Raw genomic sequence first — 27,955 nt, forward strand, 5'->3', positions numbered from 1 at the left:
CACCGGGGAAGCCCAGTTGTGTTTTAATTTAATTCAGAATATTTTAAAATTTCTCTTGAGACTTCTTTGGCCCATGTGTTACTTGAAGTATGTTGTTTAATTTCCCTGTATTATGAGATTTTCCAGTTGCCTTTCTGTTATTGATTTCTAGTTTAATTAGATCATGGTCTGAGGGAAGGCATTATATGATTTCTAGCTGTTAAAATTTGTTAACATATATATTATAGCCCAGAATGTGGTCTGTCTTGGTTAATGTTCAGTGTGTGCTTGAGAACAAAGTGTATTCTGTTGCTGTTGGATGTAGTCTATAGATATTGATTATATCCAGTTGACTGACGGTGCTGTTGAGTTTAACTGTGTCCTTACTGATTTTCTGCTTACTGAATCTGTCCACTTCTGAGAGAGGGGTATTGAAGTTTCCAACTATGATGATTGATTCATCTTTTTTAAAAAAATAAATTTATATTTTAATTTTTGGCTGCAGTGGGTCGTTACTGTGCATAGGCTTTCTCTAGTTGCAGCAAGTGGGGGCTACCCTTTGCTGTGGTGCACAGGCTTCTCATTGTGGTGGCTTCTCTTGTTGCGAAGCACGGGCTCTAGGCACACGGGCTTCAGTAGTTGTGGCATGTGGGCTCAATAGTTGTGGCTCTTGGGCTCTAGAGCGTGGGCTCATTAGTTGTGGTGCATGGGCTTAGTTGCTCTGCGGCATGGGTGATCTTCCCAGACCAGGGCTCGAACCTGTGTCCCCTGCATTGGCAAGCAGATTCCTAACCACTGTGCCACCAGGGAAGTCCCTGATTCATCTTTTTTCCTTGCATTTCGATCAGTTTTGCATCACATAGTTTGATGCTCTGTTGTTAGGTGCATATATATTTATGATTATTATGTCTTTTTTTGAGAACTGACCCCGCTATCATTATGTAATACACTTCTTAATCCCTGATAACTTTTCTTGCTTTGAAGTCTGCTCTGTCTGAAATTAATATGGCTACCCCTACTTTCTTTTTAAATATATTTATTTATTTATTTATTTTTGGCTGAGTTGGGTCTTCGTTTCTGTGCGTGGGCTTTCTCTAGTTGCGGCGAGCGGGGGCCACTCTTCATCGCGGTGCGTGGGCCTCTCACTATCACGGCCTCTTGTTGCGGAGCACAGGCTCCAGATGCGCAGGCTCAGTAGTTGTGGCTTACGGGCCCAGTTGCTCCATGGCATGTGGGATCTTCCCAGACCAGGGCTCGAACCCATGTCCCCTGCATTGGCAGGCCAATTCTCAACCACTGCGCCACCAGGGAAGCCCCCTACTTTCTTCTGATTAGTGTTAGTATGGTATATTTTTCTCTACCCATTTACTTTTTGGCTGCACCGTGTATCTTGCGGGATCCTAGTTCCCTGACCAGAGATTGAACCTGTGCCCTTGGCAGTGAAAGTGCAGAGTCCTAACCACTGGACCTCCAGGGAATTCCCTCCACCTGTTTACTTTTAATCCATATATGTCTTAATATTTAAAGTGGAGTTGTTCTTATTTGATATTAAAGTGCTTTTCATATAGTTGGGTCTTATTTTTTGATCCAGTGTGACAAACTCTCTTTTCATTGGTGCATTCCGACCACTGATGCTTGAAGTGATTATTGATCTACTTGGATTAATACCTACCATATTTGTTACTGTTTTCTAATTCTTGCTCTTTTTATTTGTTCCTATCTTCATCCTCCATCTCCATTCTTTTTCTGCCTTTTTTGGCTTTACTTGAGCATTTTATATGATTCCATCTTCTCTCCTTTCTTAGCATTTCAGTTATACTTCTTTTTCTTCATTTTTAAAAAATTTAAAAACTTTAGTTGTTGCCCTAGCGTTTGCAATATACATTTACAGCTAATCTAGTGAGAGTATTTTATGATTACAAAATAATCCTAATTCTTCCCTTTTGTCTGTTATCATTGCTGTCATTCATTTCACTTGTACATAGCATGCACAGCATGTATATCTATATGTGTGTTATATATACATGTATTTGAATACAGTGTTGCTATTATTATTTTGAACAAACATCTATTAGATCAATCAAGAATAATAAATAAAAATAAATAAGAAATATAAAGATTTTTCACTTATTCTTTCTCGGATGTACTTCCTTTCTTTATGTAGATCAGTTTCTGACCTGTATCACTTTTTATTTTCTCTCTCTAAAGAACTTCTTTTAACATTTCTGGCAAGGCATGTCTACTGACAACAAATTACCTCAATTTTTGTTTGAGAAAAACTTTATTTCTCCTTCACTTTTTTTTTGCACACTATTTAAAAAATTATTTTTTATTGACGTACAGTTGACTAACAATATTATATTTCAGGTGTATAACAGTTGTATAGTTGTATAACAGGTGTATAACAGATTCAAAAGTTTTATAGATTATATACCATTTATAGTTATAAAATATTGGCTATATTCCCTGTGCTCTAGCTTATGTCCTTGTAGCTCATTTAGTTTGTGCCTCTTAACCTCCTACCCTTATCTTTCCCCCTCCCTCTTCCCTCTCCCCATTAGTTACCACTAGTTTGTTCTCTATATCTGTGGGCCTGCTTTTTGTTATATTAGTTAATTTTTTAGATTCTGCATATAACTGATAACATGCAGTATTTGTCTTTCTCTGACTTATTTCAGTAAGCGTAATACCCTCCAGGTCCATCCATGTTGTTACAGATGGCATTCTTTTTTATGGCTGAGTACTGTTCCACTGTAGGTGTTTATGTATGTGTGTGTGTGTGTATGTACGAATGTATGTATGTATACATACCACATCTTCTTTATCCATTTGTCTGTTGATGAACACTTAGGTTGCTTCCTAATGCTGCTATGAACATTGGGGTGAGTATATCCTTTTGAATTAGTGTTTTCATTTTCTTCAGATATATACCCAGGAGTGGAATTGCTGGATCATATGGTAGTCCTATTTTTATTTTTATGAGGAACCCCCATACTGTTTTCCACAGTGGCTGTACCAATTTACATTCCCACCAGCATTGTACAAGATTTCCCTTTACTCCACATCCTCACCAACATTTGTTGTGTTTTTTGAGGGTAGCCATTCTGATCAGTATGAGATAATACCTGAGGGTGGTTTTGATTTGTATTTCTCTGGTTAGTGATGTTGAGCATTTTTTCATGAGCCTGTGGGCTATCTATATGTCTTCTTTATAAAAAGGTCTTCTGCCCATTTTTTAATTGGGTTATTTTTTGAAACTGAGTTGTATGAGCTGTATGTATATATCTATATATCTATAGATATTGATATTAACCCCCTTATTGGTCATATCATTTGCAAATATTTTTTTCCCATTCAGTATGTTGTCTTTTTGCTTTGTTGATCGTTTCCTTTGCTGTGAAAGAGCTTTTAAGTTTAACGAGGACCCATTTGTTTATTTTTGCTTTTGTTTCCTTTGCCTTAGGAGACTGATGCAGAAAATATTGCTATAATTTATGTCAAAGTGTGTTCTGCCTATGTCTTCTTCTAGAAGTTTTATGGGTTTTGGTCTTATGTTTAGGTCTTTAATCACTTTTGGGTTTATTTTTGTATATGATGTGAGAAAATGTTCTATTTCATTCTTTTGCATGTAGCTGTCCAGTTTTCCCAGAAGCACTTATTGAAGAGGCTGTCTTTTCTCCATTGTATATTCTTGCTTCCTCTGTTGTAGATTAATTGACCATAAGTGCATGGGTTTATTTCTGAGCTCTCTGTTCTCTTCCATTGATCTATATATCTGCTTTTGTGCCAGTATCCTACTTTGATTACTGTAGCTTTGTAGTGTAGTCTGAAGTCAGGGAGCATGATTCCTCCAGCTTTGTTCTCTCAAAACTGTTTTGGCTACTTGGGGTCTTTTTTGTGTTTCTATACAAATTTTAAGATTATTTTTTCTAGTTCTGTGAGAAATGCCATTGGTATTTTGACAGGGATTGCATTGAATCTGTAGATTGCCTTGGGTAGTATGGCCATTTTAACAATGTTAATTCTTCCAATCCAAGAACACGGTTTATCTTTCCATCTGTTTGTGTCATCTTCAGTTTCTTTCATCAGTGTCTTACAAGTTTTCTACAGGTCTTTTACCTCCTTAGGTAGGTTTATTGCTAGGTATTTTATTCTTTTTGATGTTACGGGATTGTTCCCTTAACTTCCCTTTCTGATAGTTTGTTGTTAGTGTATAGAAATGCAACAGATTTCTGTGTATTAATTATATATTCTACAATTACTGAATTCATTGATGAGCTCTAATAGATTTTTGGTGGTATCTTTAGGATTTTCTATGTATAATATCATGTCATCTGCAAAGAGTGTCAATTTTGGTTTTCCCTTTCCAATTTGGATTTCCTTTATTTTTTTCCTTGTCCAATTGCTGTGGCTAGGACTTCCAATACTATGTTGAATAAGAGTGGTGAGAGGGGGCATCCTTGTCTTACTCCTGATCTTAGAGGAAATGCTTTCAGCTTTTCACCATTGAGTATGATGTTATCTGTGGGCCTGTCATATATGTCCTTTATTATGTTGAGGTATGTTCCCTCTATACCCACTTTCTGGAGAGTTTATAAATGAATGTTGAATTTTGTTAAAAACTTTTAACACATCTTTTGAGATGATCATATGATTTTTAGTCTTCAGTTTGTTGATCCTTTTAATGTATTGTTGGATTCAGTTTGCTAATATTTTGTTGAAGATTTTTGCATCTATGTTCATCAGTGATGCTGACCTGTAATTTTCTGTGTGTGTGTGCGTGTGTGTGTGCATGGTACTTTTGTCTGGTTTTGGTATTAGGGTGATGATGGCCTCATAGAATGAGTTCATAAGTGTTCCTTCACCTGTGAAGCAAATCTGGTCCTCAACTTTTCTCTTGGGAGGGTTCTTTTGTTTGTTTTTAATTACTGATTCAGTTTCATTACTGGTAATTGGTCTCTTCCTATTTTCCATTTCTTCCTGGTTCAGTCTTGGGAGATGGCACATTTCTAGGAATTTGTCCATCCCTTCTAGGTTGTCCGTTTTATTGGCATATAATTGTTCATAGTAATCTCTTATGATCCTTTGTATTATGTGGTGTTGGTTGTAACATCTTTTTCATTTCTAATTTTATTGGTTTGGCTCCCCTCTCTTTTTTTCTTGAGGAGTCTGGCTAAAGGTTTATCAATTTTGTTTATCTTTTCAAAGAACCAGCTCTTAGTTTCATTGATCTTTTTTATTTTTTAAAGCTTTATTTCATATCTGCCCTGATCTTTCCTCCTTCCTTCTATTAATTTTCAGTTTTATTTTTTCTAGTTCCTTTAGGTGTAAGGTTAGGTGGTTTGTTTGAGGTAAGCTTGTATCACTATAAACTTTCCTCTTAGAACTGTTTTTCTTGTGTCCCATAGATTTTGGATCATTGTGTTTTCATTTTCATTTGTCTTCAGGTATTTTTTTTTATTCTTTGATTTCTTCAGTGATCCATTGGTTATATAGTTGCATATTGTTTAGCCTGCAAATGTTTCTGGGTTTTAGCGGGGGTTTTTTTCCTCATAGTTGATTTCTAGTCTCATAGCATTGTTGTCGGAAAAGATGCTTGATATGATTTCAATTTTCTTAAGTTTACCAAGGCTTGTTTTGTGGCCTAGCATGGAATCAGTCTATCCTGGAGAATGTTCCATGTGCACTTGAATGTGTATTCTGTTGCTTTTGGATGGAATGTTCTATATATATATATATCTCAAGTCCATCTAGTCTAATGTGTCATTTAAGGCCAGTGTTTCTATATTGATTTTCTGTCTGGATGATCTGTCCATTGATGTAAGTAGGGTGTTAAAGTTCCCTACTATTATTGTGTTACTATAAATTTCTCACTTTATGTCTGTTAATATTTGCTTTATGTATTTAGGTGATCCTATTTTGGGTGCATATATGTTAACAATTGTTATATATTCTTCTTGGATTGATCCCTTGATCTATGTCCTCAGAGTGAGCTCCAGTTGCCACCTTCCTCTCCAAGACTCTCCAAGATCAACAGGTAGGTCTGAACCAGGCTCCTTTCAAACGACTGCTTCTGCCCTGGGTCCCAGAGTATGTGAGATTGTGTGTGTACCCTTTGAGAATGGAGTCTCTATTTCTCATAGCCTTCTGGATCTCCTGAAATTAAAGCCCCACTAGTCTTTAAAGCCAAATGTTCCGGGGTTTCATCTTCCTGGTGCAGAACCCCTGGGCTGGGGAATCTCATGTGTGGGCTCAGACCCTCACTGAGGGAGAGCCTCTGCAATTGTAATTGTTCTTCCCATTTCTGGGTCAGTCACCCGAGAGTATGTGTCTTGACTATACCATGACTCCACCCTTCCTGTTTTGTTGTGGTTCCTTCTTTATATCTTTAGTTGTAGAACATCTTTTCTGGTAGGTTCTGGTCTTTTTCATTAATAGTTTTTCTGTAAATAGTTGTAATTTTGGTGTGCCCATGAGAGAAGCTCAGGGTCTTTCTATTCCAACATCTTGTAACTCCTCCTCCCTTCACTTTTTTAAAAATCTTTTTTTAAAGGTTACATACTGTGTGATTCCATTTATTTGATTTTTTTAAATAAATTTATTTTTGGCTGTGTTGGGTCTTTGTTGCTGCACGTGGGATGTCTCTAGTTGCAGTGAGCAGAGGCTACTCTTTGTTGTGATGCGCAGGCTTCTCATTGCAGTGGCTTCTCGTTGCAGAGCACAGGCTCTAGGCACAAGGGCTTCAGGAGTTGCAGCACGTGGGCTCAGTAGTTGTGGCTTGCAGGCTCTAGAGCACAGGCTCAGTAGCTGTGGTGCACAGGCTTAGTTGCTCCGTGGCATGTGGGATCTTCCCAGACCAGGGCTTGAACCCATGTCCCCTGCATTGGCAGGCAGATTCTCAACCACTGCACCACAAGGGAAGCCCCACTTTTTTTCAAAATGAATTTATTTATTCATTTATCTTTGGCTGCGTTGGATCTTCATTGCTGCACACAGACTTTGTCTAGCTGCAGCGAGCGGGGGCTACTATTTGTGGCAGTGTGCGGGCTTCTCATTGCAGTGGCTTCTCTTGTTGCAGAGCATGGGCTGTAGGCACACGGGTTCCCCTGGAGTTTTAAACTCAGAGTTGTCCACACTGAACCTCCAGCAATTTGTCAATTATGATTCAGGTGTCCCTACCCCCAGCATTGGTTCCCACAGAGGTTACTGCTCCAGTATGTTGTGGTTTTCTGTATATGCCTGTCAGTCTCTCCAATTTTGGAGACAGTACTTTGCCCTGTGACCTTACTTTACTTCCCTTACAGATCTAGGATGAGTTACTTTCAGTTTGTTAGCTATTTACTCACTGTTATGATGGACTGGCAATGCATAACCTTCTTACATGCAGGACTGGAAACTGGAAGTATAGAATTCTTGGGTCAAAGCAATTTGCTTTGTCATCATAATTATCAGAGAGAGGCCTGATGACAACAACAGTGTTAACTTGTACATAACCTGTTTTTGGGCACCTGGCAGCTTTTAGGATTTGTTAATCATTGTTGTTTTGAAATTTTGCCTTTTAAAAATTCATCTGGTTCTGTGCTATATGGAGATGAACCCTTTAATCCTAAGACTTTTCAGACAAAAAAGAAAAAATCCATTCTACTCTGTCTCTCTACATTCTTTTATCTCCTTTCTGTTTAGTCATGTATTGGAATATTTGGACCTACCCCTGTGTCTTTTAGCTTTCCTTGATATTTTCTCCATGTATACTTCTAAGTTGTGTAATGAGAGTCTTGCCAGATCATCCTGCTCACAGCTTTGCTCTTAAGTTGTATCTCTCTACCATTCAGCCTGTCTTTTGTTTTTATTTAATGGTTATATCTTATTCTATGCCCTTGCAATATCAAATACACTTATTGTCCTCTTCTGTGGATTTTTTTTTTCCGAAGTTTTTCTTTGGGCCTTTCTTGAAGTATTTTGGTGATTCATAGTTGTAATTTGTTTGGTTGCTTATTTAGTATCTGATTTTTATATTTGAGAGCCCCTTTTTATGGATCTTGTTCTGTTTATCAAAGACAGTGATGAGAGAGGTAGGCTGTGCTGCCAGGTAAGGATAGATCAGTATTTTGATTCTGGGCATAGGCTTCTCTTTTCTTCTTGACGGTAAGCAAGTACCTGGGGAGCACTGCTCTACTTCTCCAGCTCCACTGGCTTCACCCACTGTTATGTTATAGGCTGGGTACAGACACCCCATCAGCCCCCAACTTGGCCCATGTTTGGAGGATGGGACTTGTTTAGTTATTCTCAGTCAGCTCCCTAATGACTCACCCTGCCCAGCATCCATGGGCACCCTCCTGCTTTTTTGCACCTATTGATTCTGGGTTCCAAACCATTCCTCCCTTTGCAGTAGTCGACCTGTTTTGTGTTGTGATTTTCTCTTGTTTTATTTGCCAATAACTTTGATCCCATGGGCTCTCTTTTCGGCATTCCTCAAAATTTCAATTCCATCGCTAGCCCTCTCATTTTTCAGTGCGTAGCAGATTTTCTTGTTCTACTCTAGCACCTTATGGAATTTAGGATTGAAAGGGACAGTAGATTCTTCTGTTCCACCTGCCATCTTGATCCAATCTCACTATTACCATGTTAAGCAACAGAACAAAAACTTTTGTAGCCTGCCTTTCGTTCCAGTTAATTTTCTTGAAAAGAACTAGTGTTGCAGTGGCTCCTGGGCTGGTCCTATAGTTACAAAAAGTGCTGTACCACTAGCCATTCACAAAAAGTATTATTTACAAGGAATTACTGAAATATCAGCTGTTTACTCTGCTTCCTAGTATGCACAATTTTGTGATGAACCTACTGATACTCAAAAGCATATCCTAGCAGTGAACACTCTTGGGGTCATAAAATAGTATTCAGTAATAACCAATTTTATTTGCAATGAAGGAGGGATTAGAGACAATAGAACTATCTTAAAAACTACTCAGTTGGTCAGCATCATGGCAGAGTAAGACATTCCTTTTTTGTCCCTCCCATTTAAACAATGAATTAGACATCCATCCACAAACAAAAGCACTGCTGTGGGAACAAGCACCATATGTCAAGGGACCCAAAAGGAGTCTCACTGACCTGTTAATCCAGTAACGGGCTGTGGAACAAGCAACAGTGTCCCAAACCCTCTTGTCTAGTTAGTCAGAAAAAAACCCTGGAGAGTGCTGACCTGGGCAGATACACATGGTTACGAGAAAATTTACAGAAATCCAGACTTTCCAAGGGGAGATTTCAGCCCACCATCAGAGATTTCAGACCTAAAAAAACCCAAGTCTCGTTGACAGTTTGAGGGACTTTCCCAGTGCTGCCCCCCACCTCCGAGGCAACACTGCAAAAGGGGCTGAACTATCCAGCAGTGGCAACCTCTGTTGGGAAAAAAGGGAGCAGTGAGTGAGTGCCCAACTACCCCAGTGATGTAGAACACAGCAGGAGAAACCTGTTTCTCTCCAGCAGTACCCAAAGTACTGAGGCAGGACCTCTATGACTAGGGGGTTAGCAGGAAAGAGGCAGATAAGAAAATCAAAAGGCATTAAAGGAATGCAGTTTCTGCTGACAGCATTCAGGACTTTAGCAGGAAGTCTACCCACAAGCCTCAGGGAGTGCCTCACCCAAGGATCACCCTACCGGATCCATGGGCATCCCCAATGCCCCAGGTGCTAAACTCATACCTCCCCCACTCTGTGGTCAGCTCCTTATGCACTCTTGGGGTGCAGGTGCAAGAGCAAGTCCAGTGAACACTATCAGAAAAAAAGACCAGGATAGGTGGGCAAGGGAGAAACCACAAACTTGAGGTATAGCGCCACCTTCTGGAAAACGAGACTTCTGGCAGCCAGTCTGGTGAGTGGTCAGAACCCGAGAAGACATAAACGCTTAAGAATTCTAACCTACCTAAGGAGACAAAAGACCTGTATGCAGAAAACTATAAGACACTGATGAAGGAAATTAAAGATGATACAAACAGATGGAGAGAGACACCATGTTCTTGGATTGGAAGAATCAACACTGTGAAAATGACTATACTACCCAAAGCAATCTACAGATTCAATGCAATCTCTAACAAATTACCAATGGCATTTTTCACAGAACTAGAACAAAAAAATGTCACAATTTGTATGGAAACACAAAATACCCCGAATAGCCAAAGCAATCTTGAGAAAGAAAAACGGAGCTGGAGGAATCAGGCTCCCTGACTTCAGACTATACTCAAAGCTACAGTAATCAAGACAGTATGGTACTGGCACAAAAACAGAAATATAGATCAATGGAACAGGATAGAAAGACCAGAGATAAACCCACACACATATGGTCACCTTATCTTTGAAAAATGAGGCAAGAATATACACTGGAGAAAAGCCAGCCTCTTCAATAAGTGGTGCCGGGAAAACTGGACAGCTCCATGTAAAAGAATGACATTAGAACATTTCCTAACACCATACACAAAAATAAATTCAAAATGGATTAAAGACCTAAATGTAAGGCCAGACATTATAAAACTCTTAGAGGAAAACATAGGCAGAACACTGTGACATAAATCACAGCAAGATTCCTTTTGACCCACCTCCTAATGGAAATAAAAACAAAAATAAACAAATGGGACCTAATGAAACTTAAAAGCTTCTGCACAGCAAAGAAAAACATAAACAAGATGAAAAGACAACCCTCAGAATGGGAGAAAATATTTGCAAATGAAGCAACTGACAAAGGACTACTCTCCAAAATTTACAAGCAGCTCGTGCAGCTCAATATCAAAAAAACAAACAACCGAATCCAGAAATGGGCAGACCTAAATAGACATTTCTCCAAAGAAGATATACAGATAGCCAACAAACACATGAAAGAATGCTCAATATCACTAATCATTAGAGAAATGCAAATCAAGACTACAATGAGGTATCACCTCATCAGAATGGCCATCATCAAAAAATCTACAAACAATAAGTGCTGGAGAGGGTGTGGAGAAAAGGGAACCCTCTTGCACTGCTGGTGGGAATGTAAATTGATACAGCCACTATGGAGAACAGTATGGAGGTTCCTTAAAAAACTAAAAATAGAACTACCTTATGACCCAGCAATCCCACTCCTGGGCAAATACCCTAAGAAAACCATAATTCAAAAAGAGACATGTACCACAATGTTCATTGCAGCACTATTTACAATAGCCAGGACATGGAAGCAACCTAAGTGTCCATTGACAGATGAATGTATAAAGAAGATGTGGCACATATATACAATGGAATATTACTCAGCCATAAAAAGAAACGAAATTGAGTTAGTTTTAGTGAGGTGGATGGACCTAGAGTCTGTCACACAGAGTGAAGTAAGTCAGAAAGAGAAAAACAAATACTGTATGCTAACACATATATATGGAATCTAAAAAAAAAAAATGGTTATGAAGAACCTAGGGGCAGGACAGGAATAATGACACAGATGTAGAGAATGGACTTGAGGACACAGGGAGGGGAAAAGGTAAGCTGGTACGAAGTAAGAGAGTGGCATGGACATATATACACTACCAAATGTAAAACAGATAGCTAGTGGGAAGCAGCCACATAGCACAGGGTGATCAGCTCAGTGCTTTTGTGACCACCAAGAGGGGTGGGACAGGGAGGGTGGGAGGGAGATGCAAGAGGGAGGAGATATGGGGATATATATGTATAGCTGATTCATTTTGTTATAAAGCAGAAATGAACACACCATTGTAAAGCAATTATACTCCAATAAAGAGTTTAAAAAAATAAAGCTTAAGAATTCTGCCACAAGAGGGGGCAAGAAGAGTGCAGCAGGTATTCCTATACAAAGGCAAAGAAATCTCCAGATATAACAGCTCCAAATAACAGTATACCCCCCATCTGAAGCCAAACAGTAAAGATTTAACTAAGATGTCAGCTACTTCAAATGTGAAAGCAGCAGTACCAAACTATAAGGAACATGAAAAATCAAGGAAACATGTCATCACCAAAAGAATAATTTTCCAATAACTAAGCTCAAAGGTATGGAATTTTGTGATCTAGCTGATAACTCAAAATAGCTGTTTTGAAGAAATTCAATTACAAGAAAATTCAGTCAAATCCGGAAAAGAGGTACAAGAACAAGATGAGATATTTACCCAAGGGATAGATATTATAAAAAAGAACTAAATTCTGGAGCTGGAGGAATTCAATAAAAGAAATGAAAAATGCAACAGAGAGCATCTGCAGCAGAGTGAAGCAAATGGAAGACAGGATACGTGACCTAGAGGACAGGAATTTTGAAATAATAGAGCAGAACAAAGATAAATGAATCAAAACAGTAAAGAAAGCCACTGTTATCTATAAGATTCCATCAAAAGAACAAATATATGAATAATCAATGTTCCAGAAGCAGTAGAGAGGAAGAAGGGGAGAGAAAATTTATTTAAAGAAATGATAGTTGAGCAGAAACCTGGGGAGAGATTTGGATATCCAAGTTCATGAAGCTAACAGGTCACCCTATGATCTCAATGGAAAAAGACCTTCTTTAAGACATTATAATGAATCTGTCAAAAATCAGAAAAGGAGCCAGGAAAAAAAGATTGTAACATACAAAGAAACCCCCATTAGGCTATTAGTGGAAATACAAAACAATCAGAAAACAAAGAATAAGATGGCATTAGTAAGCCTTTACATATCAATAATGCTAAATATAAATGGATTGAATTCACCAAACAAGAGGTACAAAGTAGCTAGATGGATTGGAAAAAAAAAAAGATCCAACTATATGCTGCCTACAAGAGACTCAGTTCAGCTTGAAGGACACACAGGCTCAAAGTTGCAGGATATACGGATATAAAATCAACATACGGAATCAGTTGCATTTATATATACCAGGAAGAAAACAATTGAAAAGAAATAAAATTATCCCATTTACAATAGCATCAAAAACAATAAAACATTTAGGAATAAATTTAACAAAGGAAGTGAGAGATCTGTACAATGAAAACTACAGGACGTTGATGAAAGAAATTGAAAAAGTCACAAAACAAATGGAAAGATATTCTGTGCTCACAAATTGGAAGAATTAATACTGTTAAAATGTCCATATTACCCAAACCCATCTATAGATTCAATGCAATTCCTATCAAAATTCCCATGGCATTTTTCACAGAAATAGAAGAAACGATCCTAATGTTCATATGGGATCAAAAAAGACCCCAAAGAGCCAAAGCAATCCTGAGAAAGAAAAAAGCCAGAGGCATTACACGTCCTGATTTCAAACTATACTACAAAGCTATAGTAATTAAAACAGTATGGTACAACGGAAAAGAATAGAGAGCCCAGAAATAACCCCCTGCATAAACAGTCACCTAATATTTGACAAGGGAGCCAAGGACACTGAGGGGGGAAAGAACAGTCTCTTCAACAAATGGTGTTGGGAAAACTGGATAACCACATGCAGAAAAATGAAATTGGACCCCTATCTTACACCACTCACAAAAATTAACTCAAAATAGATTAAAGACTTAAAAAGAAGACCTGACACCATAAAACTCCTAGAAGAAAACATACAGAAGAAGCTTCTTGATAATGATCTGTGCAATATTTTGGACATGACACCAAAAGCACAAGCAACAAAAGAAAAATCAACAAGTGGGACTACATCAAACTAAAAAGTTTCTGCACAGCAAAATATCAAAGAAAAAAAAAAGGCAACCTATGGAATGGGAGACAGTGTTTGCAAACCATATATCAAATAAGAGATTAATATCCAAAAAATATAAAGAAATCATACAACTTAATAACAAAAACTCAAATAATCTGACTAAAAAATGGATGTAGGAACCAAATACACACTTTTCCAAAGAAGATATCCAGATGGACAACAGGTACATGACAAGGTGCTCAACATCACTAATCATCAGGGAAATGCAAATCAAAACCTCATACCTGTTAGAATGGGTGTCATCAAGAAGACAAAAGAGGGACTTCCCTGGTGGCACAGTGGTTAGGAGTCTGCCTGCCAATGCAGGGGACATGAGTTTGAGCCCTGGTCCAGGAAGATCCCACATGCCACGGAGCAACTAAGCCCATGCGCCACAACTACTGAGCCTGCACTCTAGAGCCCGCAAGCCACAACTACCGAAGCCCGCATGCCACAACTACTGAAGCCCACGTGCCTAGAGCCCGTGCTCTGCAACAAGAGAAGCGACCGCAATAAGAAGTCCACGCACTGTAACGAAGAGTAGCCCCCGCTTGCCACAACTAGAAAAAGCCCGCATGTAGCAACGAAGACCCAACGCAGCCAAAAATAAATTAATTTATGAAAAAAAAAGACAAAAGTGTTGTGAGCATGTGAGGGTGAGGGAACCCTTGTACACTGTTGGTGGGAACATAAATTGGTACAGCTACTATAGAAAACACTACAACAATTCCTCAAAAAGTTAAAAATAGAACTACCATACGACCCAGCAATTCCACCTCTGGGTATATATCCAGAGAAATGAAAACAGGACATTGAAGAGACATATACACTCCTATGTTTACTGCTGCATTATTCACAATAGCCAAGAGATGGAAACAACCTAAATGTCCATCAACAGATGAATGGATAACATATATATTATCTTATATATATATATATATATATATATATAGTTTCTATATATATAGCTTTATACACACACACACACACACACACACACACACACAATGGAGTATCATTCAGCCATGAGAAAGGAGGAAATCCTGCCATTTGTGACAACATGTAGCTAATGCTACACCTGTATCATGCTACACCTATTTATGTATTGCAATATATAAACATATCAAATCAACACATTGTACACCTTAAACTTACACAATTTATATGTTAATTATACCTCAATAAAAATAAATTTTTAAAAACCTACTCTGTCGACTTTAGGAAAAGGCCCAGCACTGCCTTTAGCTGCCTCATTTGAGAGGGCCTCTTAAATCAAGAATTCTACGTCTAGGCCCTCCTGTAGCTGTGTCCCCATCTGCAGGGCCAATAGGATATGACCATATGGAGCCCATTTCGTTCCATTCAAGGTCATGTTCAAGGCACCCGGGATTCAAATTTCCTGCCTAGACAGCTCAGCTTCCATGGCCTGCATGAGCCTCTTCAGTCAGGCCCATTTTCCCAAAATCGCACCCTAATATCTAACGGTGGCCAAGAGGTGGCTATTTGCAGGGGGATAAAACTTAGGCATGTAGGCTGAAGAATCTACAAATGTTCCTTAGTGGCTCGTAAGAGATGGAGCGGTGGAAGAGGAGAGGAATGGGCTGTGGGCTGGCTGTCTCCTGGCTGCTACCTTCTGACATGGAATTCTGAGAAGTCTGAAAATTCTGAAAGCCAAGCTGTCTGTGCATGTTGTTGTGAACATAATTTAATATCTTGTTAGCTTGATTTTATTACATAAAAATATTTTCACCTATTGCCTCAGGCCCTGAAAATGTTAGGGGAGGAGAGGACCTAGGAAGGAGAAAGGTAGTGATTGCTAAGTGGATTTCAGGCAGAGTCCTTGTTAATAGAGATGTCACAAGGAAGTCCTGATCAGTTGTAGGTTAAGTCACTTACAGCTACCACCATCTTCGTTAGCCAGTGGACACTTACATTCCATATCTAATCTGTTTCTTCCTGAAGTTTGAGTCAACCAGGACAACAGAAAGTTCTAGAATCACTTTGTAGGTTCCTAGAAGCCAGAAGACTAATCCTAATTCCTCTGTTTCTTACAGAGTTACAACACCTTATGGTCTTCTAAGCCTGTGGCACTGTATGTAGGCTTATCTGAGTAAAAAACTGACTTGTTGACTAAGATCATAAAGGCAGTGTAGTATAGTGTTTAAGAACACAACTGTATCATCAGACTGCTTAGGTGCAGTTCCTAGATTGTGAGTCAATTAATGTCCCTAAGCACAGTGACAATATGCTGGACCTGGTTTGCACCAGCTCAATGAGAGCCCATTATATGTTTATCTTCCCAAATCCATGTTCAGTGACATCACATTGGTAGTCTGCTATTGGCCATGGTGGAAGCATTTACACCATAGAAATTGGGTTCAAATTAGTTTCTGTTTTTTAACTTAGTAATCACAGTAGTTCCCACATTATAGGGGAGATAGGATGAGACTGTGTGTGTGCGAGTGTGTATGTGTATGTATATGTGTGTGTGTGTGTGTGTATAATCATGTAGCAAATGCTCAATAAGTGCTACCAGTTATTAATACATGGTCAGAATGTACTAAGGCCAGAGTTTATAAGGCAGAAGAAACAAACTCTGGAAACAAGAGACATACACTTCCATTACATATAAAGTGTTGGTATAAGATCTTTGAGTACATCTTTCCAATCCTATTCCTTTGAAACTTATTTCATACTGGTTTTGTGGTCTTTCTCAGTAGAGGAAGCAGAAGAAAAAAAAAAAAAGCTAAGATAAGATTAGACAGGAGGGCTTCCCTGGTGGCGCAGTGGTTAAGAATCTGCCTGCCAATGCAAGGGACACGGGTTCGAGCCCTGGTCCGGGAAGATCCCACATGCCGCGGAGCAACTAAGCCCGTGTGCCACAACTACTGAGCCTGCACTCTAGAGCCCGCAGGCCACAACTACTGAGCCCACGTGCCCTAACTACTGAAGCTTGTGCACCTAGAGCCCGAGCTCCGAAACAGGAGAAGCCACGACAATGAGAAGCCTGCACACCGCAGTGAAGAGTAGCCCCTGCTTACTGCAACTAGAGAAAGCCCGCGCACAGCAACAAAGACGCAACACAGCCAAAAATTAAAAATAAATAAATAAATTTATAAAAAAAAAAAAAAAAAAAAAAGATTAGACAGGAATCCTAACTGGTCAAGCCTTTTGTGGTAAAGCATAAGTGTCAGCAGAGATCTCTGAATTTGTAAAAGCTTGTTTTTAACCTCTAACAGCCAAGAGATAGAGCCTATAAACTTGTAGGAGCTACTGAAGAGCAGCAGTGAGTGAACCTGTTGAAAGGTATCATCACCTCTCATTATAGCAATGCCTCATATTTGTACAGTGCTTCATTTTCACACATATTCTGGGTTATTTCCATAACAGCCCTGTGAAGTGGTAGATGTGGAAATAAGCTTACAGAGATGAAGCCATTTGCTCAAAGGTATGGTTAACTGAGTTTCAACACAAGTTGACTCTAAGTCTAAGATACTTTGAACTAGAAATACAACCTCAGCACCCCCATGTTTTGAAGGGGTTTATCTACAAACCGAACATTAGGATTTAGTAGTCAGTTGTTTCCTCCCAGTTGACATAATTCCAACTAAAGCACAATATCTTGATATTCAATTAGCCTTTTAGGGCTTTTGATCTATGTGGATGTATTAGTCTAGTTATTCTCATGTAACACTGATATGATAGCAGCATCCATTTTACAACAGTTGATGAAGGCCTAGAGAAATGAAGGACTTGCCTAAAATAAGGAGCAGGAAAACCCAAGGGTAACCTTCTACTAATCACACTGTACTCCTTATCTGATTTTCAGCACAAAATACAAAAGTCCTTTTTCTCACCTGATACAAATTCTCCTTAAGCTCCCCAGTTTCCGAAGGGCTAAGGCCATTTCTTTTGCCTTGGAAGATGAAGGGTCCTCCAAATCCATCTAATGACCCTCAATGTACTGACAAATTCAGGAGTGTATCAAACATTACTAGAAATGAGGCCCATTAAGAAGGGCCTAGTTGGGACTTCCCTAGTGGCGCAGTGGTTAAGAATCCACCTGCCAACGTAAGGGACACGGGTTCGATCCCTGGTCCGGGAAGATCCCACATGCCGTGGAACAACTAAGCCCGTGCACCACAACTACTGAGCCTGCACTCTAGATGCCGAGCCACAACTACTGAAGCCTGCGCACCTAGAGCCTGTGCTCCGCAACAAGAGAAGTCCCCACAATAAGAAGCCCGTGCACTGCAACGAAGAGTAGCTCCTGCTCGGCGCAACTAGAGAAAGCCCGTGCACAGCAACGGGCCCAACACAGCCAAAAATAAATAAATAAAATATAAATAAATGTATTAAAAAAAAAAGAAGGGCCTAGTCATTTTACCAAGTTTCTTGCTCAATTAGTATTCATTAACAAGTCAGGTTTTGACTTATTTCTGGAAATCATATTTTGGATACAATGGGACAGCAGAGATCTACTAATCTAGATATGAGTTAGAGAAAAGCTATTCCTGCAGGACTAATTTTAGGGCTTCCTCTACGCCTGGCAACCAAACACAGATCCTCAAGGACCGAAGCTCCTCTTTCTAGTGACCATCTTCCTAAAATGAGCCTGTTTTATTTCCAAGGAGACTGACCCTAGGGAAGACAGATGGGTACTTCATAAGTTGTAATAGTTGAGTAACTACTGTTCCCCAGATTTTCGTGGAAGTGACTGATTCCAGTTCTACTACTATGTAGCTGGATCAAGTTTGTTTTCTCATTGATTTGAAAAAGGGGTTCCACCTCCCCTTTTCTAAGGCTCCAGATATGTTAGTTATGTAACTAACGTAAGAGCAAGAGCTGAGTATCAACTGGAAACTGAGTGGGTCATTTTTTTCTACTAGCATAATTTGTAATTCTACCATAGAGTGCAGTAAGAGAAAGTACTCCTAGGAAAAGTATTATTAAGGACAATTAATATTTCTCCCTCAGTTCACTTCTACTCCTAAACATCTGAGAGTTCAAGTTCTGACGTGATTTCTTAAAATTAAAAAAATTTTTTCTTGAACACCAAGCCACCTAATCCTTAGATTAGCTCTTGTTACACTGCACAGATGGCTACATAAAATGGTCTCTCTCCATTCTTATATTCTTAAAAAAAAAAAAAAAATCCCTTATTTGTTTGGTACTTCGTAATATACAAGTCTTCACATATATCTCATGTAACCTTCACAGAAAGCAAATATTTTCATCACTTAACATGAGAATACTGATCCTTGTCCCAGGTGATATTACTGGTAATGGGGAGTTTCAGAAATAGAACTTGGGACCTTTGAGCCCAGTATTCTTTTTTTCCATATACCAAGCCACCCTTAAGTATAAAAGATTTTGATCCAAAGCATTTCTATTTGTTCAGAAAAAAATTTTTTTTTAAATCTACTACAAAAGTTCACAAAAGATAAAATTACTCGCCATCAAAGCCTTACTGGTGGTACACTGATTTCCGGAGTCACAGAGTCGGGTCTCAGCATGTTCAGCACCACGTGGGTGTGTTCCACACCTACACAATCACTGCCCCACAGCTTTCCAACCAAATCAAGTGCATTACAAGAGAAGCAGGATAATACATTACCACAGACCTGAATAAACGACCTCACAAAGTGAAACAGACTTTTCTGAAAGCTTACCTGAGTGCAAGCTGATTCCATCCTCTGACTGGGAACTGGTAATGGAATATTAAGAAGCCAAAACTGAGATTCCTGCTATGAAACTAACAACACAAAATACTGTAATTTTAGAAAAGTTTGTAAAAGATTGCTGATTGGCTATGTTCAAACTATCAGTGGCTGGAAGCTACATACTGAAAACTTAAATACCAGAAATCCATTTGAACTTTAAGAAGTTTGGGGACTGTGAACATGGCAGGCAGAAAGAGAATCTGTACATCTAAATTCCAAGAAAAGGTCTGAGAGCACTGTCCTATTGAGAAAAGCATTACAATGTGATGACTATTCAAAGTCTTCCAGTTGGCATTCTGGTTAGGATTGTAGGATCTTTCTCTAAAACGTGTTTCTTATACGTGAAAAGGATTTAAAAATTATAATATATTAAGTGCAAGCCAATTATTACCTTCTTAAGGCATTAAAATTGATTAGTTAAAAGAATGTTAATTGTAATCCTCTACTTCAAAAGAAATAATGAACATGGCTGTTCTTTTCTTCTTGCCTTTGGGGTAACTCTTCTATTCTTTGGTAGCACTAGAGGCCCCCAGAACCTGTAAACCAGATCTCTAAGTAAATAATTTCCTAGCATTTTTTAATGAATCAAAAATAAGATTGCCACTGGGACTTCCCTGGCAGTCCAGTGGTTATGACTCCGTGCCTCCAATGCACGGGGCGTGGGTTCGATCCCTGTCGGGGAACTAAGACCCCAAATGCCTTGTAACCAAAAAAAAAAAGAGAGAGATTCCCAGGTATTTTTCCCAAACTTGTAAGGTCCCTAGTTGCCTAGTAATCAGCAAGATAATAGCAGGAAAGCAAGAACTCGTTTCTTGCCTCTATCTTGGGGCGGGGTGTGTGTGGGGGGAAATCTCAATGGGAATCCCATCACTAAACCATCAAATGAGGCAAAGCCGATGGCTTTTTACCTAGACTTATGCCCAAGATTCAGACATAATACCACCACCTGGGGCACTATGTCATGTTTGAAACAGCTTGGTTCTCACAGCCACTGAGCAGCTGAAGCTATAATCAGAGCTCCATTCTCTCCAATGTACTTAATTGTACACCATTTTCTAATTATAAAATATCACAATGCCAATGTTGAAATACCAGGATTGTGGGAAAGACATTTAAAAAGCATTGTCCGACAAAATGGAAAGATGAAAAATTGTACACTTCACAGATTTTCATTCACTCATTCAAGCACCTTCCTTTCCATGTGGTCCAAGTGGTAGAGGTTACAGTCTATCAGTACTAGCACAGAACAGAATGAATCAACGCTCTTACAATATTGAAAGACAAGGACCATCCCTAACACTACTTTCCTTTAGTTCCTCCTCCGAAATTTTAAGTCATCCATTCCTTCAATATGCAATATCTCAGCATCATTGCAACAATATTTTATATCTAGAGATTTTCTAAACTTTGTAGGGAACTGGATCAATAAACCAGAAGATGGCTTCTACCAATGAATTTTAATTTTTTGGCTTAAATGATACCAAACAATGGTTATTTCTGAGGTTTACTGCAAGTTAATTATTGTCTGCAAAACTAAGTATTCTTCCTCTACACAAACGAGGGTAACCAATAATCTTTAACTTCTCATTCAAAAAGAAAACAACCAAACAATAAACACAAAACAAGAAATTAGCTAGAAAGCTATGGCTTGTTTCCCACTCAGAAAAAAACTATAACCGGTAACAAATAAGGTACAATTTCTGTAAGTGGATATTTTTTTAAATTATAAGGTTTTCATTTCTAAAAGAGTGAAGAGCTGCAACACTTTTCTAGTCAGCTTAATCTGTCAGAAGATTTCATATCAATATTGACAGCCTCAGTACTTTCTTTTTTGCTATTACATAGTCAACTTTTAAAAGGCAATTCCTCACATTAAATTCACGTGTTCTTAAAAATGTAGACTAAAGTTAAATGGGCAAAGATAAAGGTCCACACTGCATTTTTGGGGAGGGGAGGGAAAGTTGTTTCCAAAAAGCAAAAACTCTTAGGTGAGAAGTATTTTACAAACACTTACCAATTTTATTCTTTCACAATTGGATACATCAACTTGAATCCCATGAGCAGCTGGATTTGCCACATCTCGTGATTTCCAACCTTAATCATAATTATGTTTTCTCTTTTCCTAGTCATTTATATAAATGGTGGGCAAGAATGCAATAACTATTTTAGTGATTACATGAATTCTATACTAAGACAGTGTGACCCTGCTAAATTGAATTTTTGACTCACAGACATTACCACCATGAGATAACTTATTTATTTGCCTGCTGATATTAAAAAAAATCTTTGGTATATAATAGGCAATTATGAGGTGTCAACTTATGAAAACTGAATATATAAAAATAGAGAACTGCCTGAAGTAATTACAATCAATAATTTTAGAGCTGGAAGGAAATTTAGAAATCATCTAATCCTAACTTAATTCCTAGATAATAAAGAAGTCAGATGGAAAGACTTGGTTGGCTAAAATCACACTTCCCATGAGTGCCAGAGCTAGAATTAGAATTTGGGTCTAATATTCCAGGTCAATTATTCCTCACACTATACAATACTCATAGTTAAGAATAAATTACTTAAAAATTCATTTCCCAACAGATCTTTGTTTAAGAAAATCAAACCAAACAAAAATGTTCAAAATCTGGCATCTACTCTTCCTTCCTAGTTCATGTTGTTGAATAAATGACAGTTAAACTTTGGAAAGACAAAAGGTCAGGATCAAGGAAATGGACAATTTAAAGTGGATAAATTCAGTATCTGAGCATAATCCTTTTCTCTAGTCCTGAAACAGGTTGACTGCAACACAAATTCTTAGATATCTGCCACTTACCTTTCAGGCTTATAAGATAGGGTTGTAGTAACAGATCTCAAGATGTGGAGTTGATTCAATGACAAAATTCATTTGAGCACTTTCCTTCATGGCTACTGCAACCACAAAATCAATTTCTCTCAAAGGAGGTTTCAGTCTCAGAGGGCTCACATATAATCTCAATCAGTGAAAATAATAGGCAGCTTTCTGTTTATTCTTTAAATTATCTTAGATGGAAAGAAAAAAGGGATTAAAACAAAAATTAACCTAGGAAAAATTTTGTCACTGACATCAATTATCTAGACATCAGCTCATAATGCACTGGGAGATCTACAGTATACTATATGGTATATTTAAGGCACAAAGCTTTATGAGGTTTGAGGTGGCTGCTTACAACAGGAGCTTAAAGAAAGAGATGAAAAAAAGATACTTTATAAAAGCAGCAGAATTTAATAAAATTTTAATTGCAAGGAGTAAATCAAAATGAAAATTTGAAAAGTTAAAGCATATTTGTGTTTATTTATAGATTGTTATCACATGAATTATAAAGAAAAAAAGAATATCAGAATGGAACTGGATAGATGTATTCATGCTATGGCTAAGAATAAACAATGTTCCTACATATTATGGTTAGTGAGAACATTATCAGTATAACAGGGAATTGTGATTATTTAAAAATATGTAGAACTTACTTAATCTGTGCTTTAGAAATAACTGTATATAGTGTTATAAGCTGAAAAGACTTCAAAAGAATACCAAATATACACCTGTGTATAAGAATTCAGAAAAGGCTGCATTCTGTAAAGTCAATCAGCTGCATTAAAAATGACACAAATCCAAAACAAGATGCATGTTATATAAAAAAGGACTTTGTAAGATTTGCTTGCTGCATTAAATCCACAGTTTAATCCACGAAATTTCCTTTTAATTATCATTTAGACAGAAGCATGCAAATAGTTCTAGGATCTACTTAAGAGTCTTCCCCAAATCCACTACAGCTACATATTCCCTTTTCAGGAGCTAAGCAGGTATTCGGGCAGCTGCTTCCTCCTCTGCATCCGCTCGGTTTGCGTTAATTTCTGCAAGTGTTCGGCCAAACCGTGCCCATTCATCATTTCGGGGGACAGCAATCTGCTGTTAAAAGAAATACAATGTTTTATGTACACTGAAATAAAAGATCATCTTACCTACTATTATTCAGTGTTTTCAAATACTTTTCCCATTAAAAAGTAATAATTGACCTGAATGGCCTTTCCATAATTACAGAGACTATACCAATGATTTATAACATTTCAAAACAAAAGATAGTGTTTGGGAAGTGTGTTTTGACAGCCTCAGAAACGATTTTGCTATTATCATCATCCGTGCAAGAGAGAATAACAATGATGCTCTGTAAATATAACTCCTATGCACTATCTCATGGATTTTGCTGGTGGGCAGGAAGTCCTGAAAAATTTTTACTTCTTGCACCATTCCTAGTATAAATAATTTGTGAAGCATGGTTCATAAGATCTGGTTTCTTCTAAGTGTTTATTTTTGTTTGGAACCTAAGATAACCTTTCCTGATATCTTAATCCATCTTCATCAAAAGGTATGCTACTTCTTACCACTTTAGTGATGTACCAATAGCAAAAGGGGAAAGGAGGCTTGTGATGCTTTTGCCTCACTAAAGCAGTCCAATAACCAAAAATTTTTGACAGCTGTCATTATAATATTTGAGGAATCTGGCATGCCACATTAGGGCACAAAACATTCAGTGTGGCAAAAGGATATGCCTGCTTCTAAATCTACCGTATGACTTGAGACTAGATTGGACAGTGATAACCAATATGGTAGCTACCAGACAAATGTGACTATTTACATTTAACTTACTTAAAATTAAATAAAATAAAAAATTCAGTTCTTCAGTTGTTCTAGCCACATCTTAAGTGCTCAATAGCCAAATGTGGCCAGTGGCTACCACGTTGGATAGTGCAGATACAGAGTAGTTCCATCTGTGCAGACAGTTCAACTGGCTGTTCTAAATGATTCACTCTACCTCCCTCCAGATCTAATTGCTAGAGGCTGTGGGGTTTCCAGAGAGAATGGGGAATCATAAGGCATAGCAAAAGAAAGAGTGAATAAGGTGCTAGCCAGCACTAAAACATGAGGAAATCACTCCTGAGCATCGTGTACAGTCAACCCAAACAGTAAAGATGAGAGAGCTGCAAGTCATCCTGTTGGGTTCAATAATAATGGATTTGCAACAAGGCTCAAGGAGTCAAGACTGACATTTCACATAGTCATCAGATAACTCTTAAAAGATACTACTTTTGATTTCCACTACTTGGCCCAAAGAAATCTATGAATACAGAAAAATAAAATCTTAATAACAATTCTGTAAAGCCCCAAAATCCAACTATAACTCTGAATTTCTTCTGCCTGAAGAATTTCTAATTTCCAGCAATGCATGCTTGAAGTACTTCCAACATATGATACTACCCTCAAAATCTGCTGCATGGGGACACAGGACATTCAGTTTAGAAAGAAAATTAATCTCAAGAGTTGCTTCTATAGTGAAAAGTAAGTTTTATCGATTCATGAACTTCAAAGACTAGTTTTAGCCACAAAGATACTGCCACTACAATGCGGTGAAAGCTAAACAGATGTGTCAAAATTATAGGCAGTGAGCCTCATACCTCTCCCACATCATATATAACAATCTGTCCTTCAGAATCACCCACGGCAATCTCTCTTCCAGAATGGGTCCATCTTACACGATTAAGAGCAGGATTACCCTCCACAGAAATGCTGGCAGTTGGCACCTAAAGTCATTTAAAATATAGTGCAGTGTTAAAAGTTTCATCAGGATTTCTATAAACATGTAAAACTAATTCTTCTTTCCTCCAATCTGGCTACATTTTTAAAAACAAAGATGAAAATAAAGAATTTTCCCGACTTTCTTCCTGTTCAGTGACACATTCTGAAGGACATTATAGTCAATCCTTGAAAATGGTTTGGGAAAATAACTTAAGTCCTTATATAAGAAATTTTCACATGACTGGATACATCATTTTGAAAGATCTTCTCTTTAATAAAGGATTCTTTGTTGTTTTAAACTTCTTTAAGAAGTCAAGCCATTTGAAAACAGATGGCCAAAACCTCACTTAAAGAAACATCTCAAAAGCCCTCATAAACACATTACAGTTCAATTTTAGAGGACAGGAATTACTTTTGTAGCTTGCATCTCTGTTAGCTAAAACCTGTGATTTGATCCACAGTTGCCAGAAACAGTTCATACTAAAGATGGAGTATGGGTCTTTCCAAAGCCCCTGTTCCCATGAACTGTCTGGAGCAGGGCAGGATGATGTCACCAACACAGTGGCACCATTCCCTGGAATCTGACTGTACCCTCTGCTGTGCTAAGGAAAAAGAAATTATTTGCCATGCATGGAGCAAACCTTCAATGTTTGACTCAGAACAGTATCACAATAATTTTTAAATTTTTGAAATCTGATTAAAAATAATCCTACTATTTGACACGAGTCATCCTCAAATGATTAATTTAAACTTCTATAGTGCCAAAATTGTTCTAAGAGAAAAATTATAACTTAGATATTTTCTCTGAGTTAGCAAATTACAGAAAAGATCCAAATTTTACTGTGACCACAAATGTCTAACACGAAAATCCAAATTAAGAAAAAAAATTGGTCTCATTCGAAGTAACTAGAAATGTATAATCAAGTCCAGTCATCTAGCCAGTCAATACCTTTCCCTAGCAGTATCTTAATGTTCCTCTTCAAACTACTACAGCACGAGTTAGCACAGTGTTAAAATTCTTACATTTCCAGTATATAATTTCCTTGTCCTGTATAACCAACTAATTTACTTCAAGGGATTTTGGACACTTGCCACTAGAAATATGAAGAGATGTGGGAAAGAGTGGGCTGTGCGGGAAGGCACCAAGAGACTTTCTCCTGAAAAACTTTTACTGGCAGAACTGCTAACATTACTTCTTACCACCACACAGCAGTACAGAACTCTAAGAACATTTCAAGCCTCTCCACATTGGTAAAAATAAACCTGGTTAAACATAAATAATAGCTGCAGTTAAATTTCATTCCTAATAACTCATTTTAGTATAGCAGTTAGGAAATTTGATGATTTCTATATTAATTTTATACTAACAGTAACACTGTTTTCAGTGTTTCATGGAACAAGTCATCAAAATACGTTTTGCTTCATTCAAATAAGTCAGCCTAAGACTAATATTTATGGATAATATACAATTCTATCAAGGCTAAGAGAAAATTTAGAAATTCAGAATTAAGGCTAACATATGTCAACAATCTGAAACTATCTGCTTTCTAGCCTATGAATCAAAAATATCCCAGTTGCCTTATGAATGAGACTTTGTCAGGACATTAGAGACAGGATAGTGCTTTTTAGAAGTAAAAGGAAATGCCCCAGTCCTCTTGGCAACAATATTTCTCCCTTCAGTTCTGCACAGCATGGTGTTTATTATTTAGGGTACAAAGCTTATTTGGTTTCTTTGTGATGAAGCTACAATCACAGAGTCCTTTTACATTTCTTGGGATAAAAGGAATTTCACAAATTATTCAATAAATCTCCAATTTTCTATTTTTCAGTGCAATTTTTGTTATTTTCCTGCTCACCTCTGTGTCATTATTGAGATTCCACAAATCCAGCCTACCCATGCCATCCACACAGGCAAACAGGGCTGGGTGGGTGGGTGACCACATAACATCATAAACATAGTCTGAATTATCTTCAAATGAGTACAAAGGCTTGTTATTCTGAAAGGGAAAAGTTGATTTTTAGCACAGTCAAAATATGACATACATTCAACAGGTATGATAACATTTTATGATACTTAACTCAGCCTAGAAAAAGTTCCTATAATTTGTTTCACTAAAGAATTACCTGGAGTTATGAACTAAGAATCAATGACTGGGGTTCCCTGGTGGCGCAGTGGTTAAAAATCTGCCTGCTAATGCAGGGGACATGGGTTCGATCACTGGCCCGGGAAGATCCCACATGCTGCGAAGCAGCTAAGCCCATGTGCCACAACTACTAAGCCTGTGCTCTAGAGCCTGCGAGCCACAACTACTGAAGCCCATGCGCCTAGAGCCCATGCTCCGTAACAAGAGAAGCCACCGCAATGAGAAGCCCGCGCACCGCAACGAAGAGGAGCCCCCGCTCACTGCAACTAGAGAAAGCCTGCACGCAGCAACAAAGACCCAACACAGCCAAAAATAAATAAATTAATTAAAAAACAAAATCAATGACTGGATTGCATTTTCTGTTTAACTTGTAGACACCATACTATTTAAAAAAAGGAACAGAATGTGCTTTAAAAACATTTCAATGAGAGGATTCTGGAAAGATGGGAGCAATGGCAGTGTACTTTTTGAATCTCCTCTAAATCTCCCCATAAACCCAGACAAAGCAATGAGGATAGCAAAACCAAAGATTCACAGACAACATCTACAACAAAATCAGGAGACAAAGCTCCAAATGTAAGCAGGTAGAAACAAACCTTGGACTACTATGAGATCTGCACAGTACATCTGTGCGGGAAGAAGTATGGGAAGGCACGAGGGCTTCTGACAGCTGGAGAATAGAACAGAAGAGCCTCACAGTCCACAGCGGGTGCTCACTGGACAGTGTGGGGGTCAGTCTGAGAGCAGGAGCAGAGACTGGGAGGGAGTTCAACAGAATCCGATTTATAAATAATTGCAGGCAGACTCCAGTGTAGTGT

General features: G+C 38.2%; 1 protein-coding gene across 17 annotated transcripts in view; it reads right to left on the reverse strand.

Annotated features, from left to right (window-relative positions):
- Positions 1 to 22,621: 22,621 nt before the first annotated feature.
- The window catches only part of DYNC1I2 (dynein cytoplasmic 1 intermediate chain 2), a 114,152-nt gene continuing 108,818 nt past the window's right edge, over positions 22,622 to 27,955 (reverse strand). For 11 of the 17 annotated variants that reach the window (XM_060302250.2, XM_060302251.2, XM_030851982.3 and 8 more), the window contains 3 exons: positions 26,850 to 26,990; positions 24,873 to 24,998; positions 22,622 to 23,328 (listed from right to left, as the gene is read on the reverse strand). In XM_060302250.2, coding sequence (XP_060158233.1) covers positions 23,215 to 23,328; positions 24,873 to 24,998; positions 26,850 to 26,990 — 381 coding nt within the window. In that variant the 3' untranslated portion in view covers positions 22,622 to 23,214. The remainder of the gene's footprint in view (positions 23,329 to 24,872; positions 24,999 to 26,849; positions 26,991 to 27,955) is intronic. The other 6 variants (XM_060302261.2, XM_060302262.2, XM_030852002.3 and 3 more) reach the window with 1 other exon arrangement.

This window comes from Globicephala melas, chromosome 7 (assembly GCF_963455315.2).
Source record: "Globicephala melas chromosome 7, mGloMel1.2, whole genome shotgun sequence".
Lineage (NCBI taxonomy): Eukaryota > Metazoa > Chordata > Mammalia > Artiodactyla > Delphinidae > Globicephala > Globicephala melas.